Raw genomic sequence first — 8,017 nt, 5'->3', positions numbered from 1 at the left:
GGGTAGATTTTTCATTACTAGTTTGATTTCTTTAATGGTAACTGGTTTTTCGGTTTTACATTTCTTCTGGAATCAATGTTGGTACTTTATATTTTTCTGCTGAACAGTGTGGGAGCTGTAAAGTAAGATGCAGTCCATATTCTTCAGACAATTAGTTTAGTAGTAGACAGAAAACAATCGGTAGATATAAGCAATCTAAAATGCATATTATGCATTGAAAAAAACTATGGAGATTATTTATAACGGACAAATTAGTTTGGTGTTGGTTTAAATAGTCAGATAATATTCTCAATCACCCCCTTTGGCAAACCCTGTAACCAATTCACCTTCTTAAAATTTCAGAAACATACAATTTGTGTTTGGTTTTCAAATGATTGTCATCTGTTTAGTAGTTAATCCAATCTATTTCCAGTATATTTTAAGTACAAATGCTTTTGCACTTACAATGGGGTTACATCCAATAAACCCATCGTAAGTTGAAAATATCGTTAAGTGGAAAATGCATTTAATAAACCCAACCTACAGAGCATCATAGCTTAGCCTCGCCTGCTTTAAATGTGCTCAGAAAACTTCTGTTAGCCTGCAATTAGGCAAAATCATCAAACATAAAACCTATTTATAAAGTGTTGAATATTTCATATAATTTATTGAATATCCATATCCAAAAGATGTTGGCAACACAGCACACATTAGAGCATTGGTTGTTTACTCTCCTGATGGTGTGGCTGCCCAGCATCAAGAGTATCATACTGCAAATCGATAGCCCAGGAAAAGAGCAAAATTCAAAGTTCAAAGTACAGTTTCTACTGAATGCTTGCTTTTGCACCATTGTAAAGTTGAAAAGAATTTAAACTGAACCATCATAAGCTGCAGACTGTGCATTTTATATTGAAAAGTTAATATTTTTAATTTTTGACACAGGGAAGTACCCAAAGCATAAGAACATACACATTTTCACAAAGTGAACAGAGTCATGGAACCAGCAGTCATATCAACTAACAAAATATTAGTTTGGGCTTTTTTGTAGTTTATGCAAATGAACTCATATAACATGCATCTTTTTGGGTCTGCCTGCTTTCATTCAGTATTAGGTTTGTGGGTTCATCTATGCTGTAGTTCTTTCCTATTCTTTATACAGTGTTCCAAAGTATAGTGTATTATAGTTTACCCATTCTACTCTTGATAATAAGCATTTTCACATTTGGGCTATTACAAATAGTGCTGCAGTGAACATTCACATACGTATCTTTTGGCGAACATGTGTTACATTTCCAAGTAGAATTGCTCGGTGATAAGAGTATGCATACTCTTAAAACATGGTTGTACCAATTTACACCTCTATGACAGTGGTTCCATACCCTTGCCAACTTCATTTTGTTCATTTTAGGCATTCTCATGGATGTATAGTGTTACTGTATTTTGGTTTTAATTTGCATTTCCCTAATGACTAATGCAGTTGAACACCTTTCCAAATGATAATTGGTCATTTGGACATCATCTTTTGTGAAGATCAAGTCTTGCTCATTTTTCTAATGGGTTATTTGCCATTTTTCTTACTGATTCCCAGGAATCCTTTCTATGTTCTGAATACCAGTCCTTTGTATTACGGATATGTTGTACTCTGTGACTTGTTTTATTTTTCAGTTTTCCAGTGTATGTTGCGATTGTTTTGCTTCATCCCAGACCAACAGATTCTAAAGCTTAATTAAGTTTTTTGATCAAACAGACAAAAACCCAACTTGGATACATCAGAGTAAAATCTGCTTCTCTCACCTGCTCTACTTAATTTCCCTTCAGCCTTTCTAGTGAGTCTTACTACATGCACAAATAATAAATACTTTTAGGCTGTTTAATGTTCAGGTTCTGACGAATAAGAAGACGACGTTCTTTGGTGGCAATTCTATCTCTATGATTGATTATCTCATCTGGCCCTGGTTTGAACGGCTGGAAGCAATGAAGTTATATGAGTAAGATATTTGAATATTTTGTGCATAATTTAGGATGACAGCTGGCATAGTATATATTGACCTTTCTTTTTAACAGAAGTTAAAATATTTAATACAACTGGTCTGAATGAGAACAAGCAGACGGGACTCTTGGACTATCCAGGGCATGTCATATACCTACACTAACTACTCTCCATCACTGGGAGGGGGCAGGGATTTCTGTGACATGTAGTGAAGTGCTTTAAAATTTACTCCTTCCTTCCTGATTACAAATCCATAAAGGGAAGGGTACAGTGGCTTATGCCTATAAGCCCAGCACTTTGGGAGGCCGAGGTGGGTGGATCATCTGAGGTCAGGAGTTGGAGACCAGCCTGGCCAATCTGGTGAAACCCCATCTCTACTAAAAATACAAAAATTATCTGGGCATCGTGGTGCACACCTGTAATCTCAGGTACTCGGGAGGCTGAGGCAGGAGAATCACTTGAACCTGGGAGGCGGTTGCAGTGAGCCGTGATCATGTCACTGAACTCCAGCCTGGGCAAGAGCAACACTCTGTATCCAAAAAAAAAAAAAAAAAACCTCAAGGTTGTAAATTTTTATAAGGATGTTGTTGCCTGATTGTATGACCAGTGTTACCTCCCATTTACCAGTAAGATTTCCACATTATTTTCCAAATTCTGTTTTGAGTTTGGCAGCCACCTTGCCTTACTCCCGCTTCTTGGACATTAGAGCTATTCAGGGTTAGTTTTGGTCATAATCTGGGTGTAGAATAATTAACATAGAACATTCCTGATTGTATTCCCTGTTCTCATTTTAATAAATTGTCAGTTTCTCTCTTTGGGCAAGTTCTCACATTAACAAGTCGCTTCACTAGTCTCATTCCTCTTGGGTAAAAAAGGAACCTCTATAATGTCTTTCAAATTGAATATTCTGTTACATGCATTTTTAAATATTTTTAATGAAATATTTAAGGGAAATAAATGAAACTGTGGAGTAATAATGACATATGGGAGACTCTGTGATGTCATCCTAGTTGACCTAGCTCACACCTTTCATTTTTTCCTCTTCCCACAGATGTGTAGACCACACTCCAAAACTTAAACTGTGGATGGCAGCCATGAAGAAAGATCCCACAGTCTCAGCCCTGCTCATTAGTGAGAAGGACTGGCAAGGTTTCCTAGAGCTTTACGTACAGAACAGCCCTGAGGCCTGTGACTATGGGCTCTGAAGGGGGCAGAAGTCAGCAATAAAGCTATGTCTGATGTTTTCCTTCACTAATATGAATAATAGCATGCTTTTATTTTACCAAGGGTTCAGGTTGCATGGGATCATCTTCTCTGATGTGATATCGACAGCCTAACGATGGGGTCTCCTTAAGGCCCCACTACAGAAATGAAAATGCATTTCCTATCTCAGCATTCTAAAATGACTCTGAGGGTTCTACCACAGTCCATGCTGAAAAGCCCCAAATTAATCATCTTCAGCAAAATCTGGACTTCAATCTTTTTTTTTTTGAGACGGAGTTTCACTCTTGTTGACCAGGCTGGAGTGCAATGGCCCCATCTCGGCTCACCGCAACCTCCGCCTCCTTAGTTCAAGCAATTCTCCTGCCTTAGCCTCCCGAGTAGCTGGGATTACAGGCATGCACCACCACACCTGGCTAAATTTTTGTATTTTTAGTAGAGACGGGGTTTCTCCATGTTGGTCAGGATGGTCTCAAACTCCCGACCTCAGGTGATCCATGCGCCTCAGCCTCCCAGTGTTGGGATTACAGGCATGAGCTACGGGTGGCGCCACTCCACAATCTAACTTTTTAACTGCTCACAGGAAATTTCCACTCGGTTACCCTGTTGTGTGATTTCAAGAGATGCTCTCTTGTTGCTTGTCTTCTGGTTTCTTACTTGAGAAGCTTTCAATTCCTTCTTTCATTTCCAGCATCAACTTAATTTCACATTCTCTCTATTGTTGGCACTGAAGACCAGATACACATTACCCCAAAGGTGGGTGGCTGGGCAGACTCCTATTTGGTCTCCCAGTCTCTAACCCCTTCAAATCCTTCCTATCAAATCCTATGCTGGGCACATATGTGGTGTACCACTTATGTAATGAAATACTGTGTAGGCCGCATCAGTCAATTCCGCCTATAAAGTTGATAAGTAGTAATAAGAACCCCACTAAGAAATAGTAATGCCATCTTCCACACATTTTCATATCCCACTGGGTTTCTCACTATTCAATTTTTATCATCACATCACCACCACGAGAAGGTAGGTCGAAGAGCATCATTTCATTCTACAGATGATGGAACGAACGTCCCGAGGTTAAGTGAGGCCTTAACGTTGTGGCAGAAAGATCACACCCAGCGCACTGCTCTTACCATCAGAATCAGGGCTGTCGGTCCGCCCCAATTGTCTGCTTTCCTGAACTTATTTTCAAGTTCGCCATTGAGAGAAACCTCCGAATGACTAATTCTTAAATTTAAGGGTGCATAATAATCACCTATGGCTCAACGCAGCATTTCCCATTCAGCAGGCTGGGGTGGGCCGCGAAGTCTATATTTGAAATGAGCCTCTCGCTCCAGGTGACGCAGGTGGTGTGGGGACCGCACCCGGAGGACGACCTGGAGCCGCCTGACTTCACAAAGGCCTCCTGCCGCCCACCTTCAGCGGCCACCAACGCCCCGGCTGCCAGCAGCGGACCACCTCTGCGGCTGCGCGCCTACCCCAGCCGCTTAGCCCTAGTGGTTTCCGGCGGAATTCCCCGCCGGTGCGGAGCCGGGTGCCGGAGTCCCACAGCCAACCACTACCGGTTCCTCTTTCGTCAGCAACCAGCGCCGGCAGGACCCGCGAATCCCGATCACCAAGAGCCTGTAAGGCGGCCGCCCATTGGCTCAGCCGCACTGCTGGGCAGGCGCTTCCAAAGCTTTGAGGATTGGCTGACGCTCGGGGCTAGCTGCCGGGTAGGATCACGTGCGAGGGTCAGGCCCAGTCTAGGCCCTGCCTCCTTGCTGCTGCCGCCGCCAATCCTGGTCCGGTCTCGTGCGTTCCCGGAGGTCCCTCGCGGGACAACTCTCACAGCCGCCGGGTGGGTCCGTTCGGCCTGCGTTGTATTTGAAGGAAAGAGGGGTTTGAGGTCAATTCTGTTTGTTGGGGTTTTCACGAATTTCGGGGCCCACAGTAGACTTGCCAACTTTAACTTTTGCTTAACACTTCACGAGAAATCTTATTTAACCTTGACCACTGTTGCATCAAAGAATTTCACATCCAAAAAAGTGCAGCCTAAGAATAAAGAACAGGTCTTCAAACTGCATACCTTTAATTAAGGTGTTCTTATTTTTCCGATTTGGCTGGAAACAGGCAGAGACCACCCCAGATAACCAGTTCTCAGCCTTGCGTGGGACACCACGAATTTATGCCACGTGTTTACGGCGCTGGCAAGTAGGGGAATTTGGTTTCTGGGAATGTGCTGTCTTTGTGAAAACTATGAAAAGCCTTCTCTGCTACATTGAAATAATCATAAAAATAATAATAGCTAATGTTGAATACCTACTAGGTATACTAGGTATCAGACACATGCTAAGCATTCAGTGTTTCTCATCCAGTTTCTGAATGAAACCTCTGGAAACCACATAATGTACTGGTACTATTAGCTACAAATTATATATAAGAACAGCAGAAAGTTGTCATTTGCCCAAGGTCACCCAGCTAATAGCTACAAATTACATATAAGAACACCAGAAAGTTGTTGTCATTTGCCCAAGGTCACCCAGCTAATCAATGTTGAAGAGATTCGAACCTAGCCTGAACTCTTACAGTAAGACCATTCTTGAGATGAATTTATGTGTGCTGTTTTTCCAGCCTGTTTTTATCCAACAGCTCTCAAGAGAGGATAGTATCTACCTTTTTGACCACACCATTATTCCTGGGATTTCACAGGAGTTAATGTTCCTTTTCTAAACTCAATGGTTTTGATTTTACAAATTATTTGACTTTTACTGATTTCAGGATTTTGACAATTTGCCTTTACTTATTCAGATGTTAATTTACCAAATATTTATTTAAAAAGTTTTTTTTTCTTTGATTCCCCAAGTTGTAGAGAGATAGGGATAGGGAAGCAGAATCAAGTACTTAAAAAGCCTCATTTGACCCTGATTTCCCTATAGGGAATATGAAAAATTTCCCGAATATAGGCACATTTGAGAATAGAACCTTTTACCTAACTGATCTCACTTTTTGAACTCATTGGACAATAAGGGAATACCCAGTAATATAATCTTTCATATAAATTAGGCTTCTAACATATTAAGAGGAATGTACTCCAGTTTCTGCTACTATCAAGAGATGGCATGACAAAAAATTTTGAAAAGTTGCCAAATGCAAACCACAGTTCCTCTTCTCAAAACAAATGCATGTAAATAGAGTATAAGTTATTTCTTTGGTAGCAGCATTTTCCTAGAAGGCTTAAGTCATTAATCGCCCATGACCAAAGATCCAAACATTTTCAAAACAGATCCGATTATATTTCAGGTGGCTGAAAATGGATTTGAAGTAGGTTTAATATGGTCTAGTTACAAATTGTTTCATGATTGAGTGGGTCAGTATAATAAAGGTGTAAACATGAAATAACATAGAAGGAAAGTTTGCAAAGAGGATTTCAAATAAGTACCTGCTGGGTATTCAAAAGAAAGTAGGGATAAGCTTGAGGTTAAAATCTTTCTAGGGAAAGTATAGTGTTCAGAGGTAAGATTAAAAACCACATTACTGAAATGGAGTCTACAGCATTCAACCCATTCAGTTGGCATTAAACTGGTAACTGGTGAAATAAGTATTGTGAGTTGAACTTTAATTCTAATATGCTTGGCAAAGCCGAATCACAGTGTGCTTCATCTTTATGGATACAAAATTGGAATGCACTCTGTTATAAAAAATGTATTCTTACTCACTAGCGTTTGTCATTAACTTTGATGTATACTGAGCTCTTACTATACTGATGATGCCCTGGACTATTTGATTCGATACAGCAACTCATAAAGTAGGTATTATTGGCGTTCTCATTTTGCACGTGAGGAAAGTGAAAGTCAAAAAGGTTAGATAGCTTGCCTAAGTGCCAAAGCTGGGTCTCAAAAAGTCAGCCCATTGGGCTCCAGGGCCTGTTCTGAGAACCTTGACACTAGATTGCTTCCCTTTAGAGGAGAACAGCTTCCATCCCTGTCTTCTGACTCTACCAAATTAACTTGGCATTTCAGAACTTGATTTCCCACATACAGATATACTTTTCATAAACATTTCCCAACTCTCAGAGTTAGTTTCTTTTAAAAGGTGGGAACGAAGAAACAAAACTTGGAAAATCATCATCTGGCAAAGTAGAAAGGTGGATCCAGGAACCTTTTAATTTACAAATGGAATTCCCAGTTTGGCCATTGTTCAGAGACCATGGATGGGCAAACTAAGGCCATTGGGTTAAATCCAACCAATTGTTGGTTTTTGTATAGCTCAATATCTAAGAATGATTTTTTACATTTTTAAAGGGTTGAACAAAAAAGCAGTCACAATGTGATATGTGAAAATTATATGAAATCCACTGAGAGTGAGCACTAATATATTAATTATGGATGTTGGGTGGTAATATGTCAATGTGGGCTCATTGATTATAATAAATATACCTCTCTGACTGGAATATTGACAGTGGGAGAGACTGCATGTGCAGGGGCACAGCATGTATGGGAAATTTCTGTGTTTTCTGCTCAATTTTGCTGTGAATCTAAAACTTAAAATAAAGGCTATTAAAAAATATATATGAAGTTCAAATGCAGTGTGTCCATAAATACAGCCACACCCATTTGGTTGTTTATCTTCGATGGCTGTTTTTACACTACAAGTGTAGAACTGAATAGTTGAAACCAGATGGCCTGAAAAGTCTAAAATATTTAATATTTGTAAAAACATTTGCCAACCATTCAGTTCATTGCATCTGATAAAGACTAAGATACTGGTTGAGATTGTTGCCGCTGGAGTCAAACTTCCAGGGTTCCTAGTCCTCCCTCTTCCACTTACTAGTTGAGAAGTGTTTAA

The 8,017-nt window shown here is 40.2% G+C and overlaps 2 protein-coding genes across 6 annotated transcripts in view; both read left to right on the top strand.

The window, feature by feature from the left end:
* GSTO1 (glutathione S-transferase omega 1) overlaps window positions 1–8,017 on the top strand; it is a 52,161-nt gene that overhangs the window by 11,546 nt on the left and 32,598 nt on the right. For 4 of the 5 annotated variants that reach the window (XM_011957333.1, XM_011957332.1, XM_011957334.1 and 1 more), the window contains 2 exons: window positions 1,861–1,967; window positions 3,021–3,230. The exons of the other annotated variant lie outside the window; for it this stretch is intronic. In XM_011957333.1, coding sequence (XP_011812723.1) covers window positions 1,861–1,967; window positions 3,021–3,174 — 261 coding nt within the window. In that variant the 3' untranslated portion in view covers window positions 3,175–3,230. Of the gene's footprint in view, window positions 1–1,860; window positions 1,968–3,020; window positions 3,231–8,017 lie in introns of those variants that run through there. 5 annotated transcript variants of the gene reach the window in all.
* LOC105522750 overlaps window positions 3,884–8,017 on the top strand; it is a 7,950-nt gene continuing 3,816 nt past the window's right edge. The window contains exon 1 of the mRNA XM_011957337.1: window positions 3,884–4,856. Within this exon, the coding sequence (XP_011812727.1) occupies window positions 4,510–4,856 (347 nt within the window). The 5' untranslated portion in view covers window positions 3,884–4,509. The remainder of the gene's footprint in view (window positions 4,857–8,017) is intronic.

The sequence above is a fragment of the Colobus angolensis genome, unplaced genomic scaffold, assembly GCF_000951035.1.
Source record: "Colobus angolensis palliatus isolate OR3802 unplaced genomic scaffold, Cang.pa_1.0 Scaffold44, whole genome shotgun sequence".
Classification (NCBI taxonomy): domain Eukaryota; kingdom Metazoa; phylum Chordata; class Mammalia; order Primates; family Cercopithecidae; genus Colobus; species Colobus angolensis.
The sequence above is the reverse complement of the archived record's forward strand: the minus strand, read 5'-3'. Positions and strand labels throughout refer to the sequence as shown.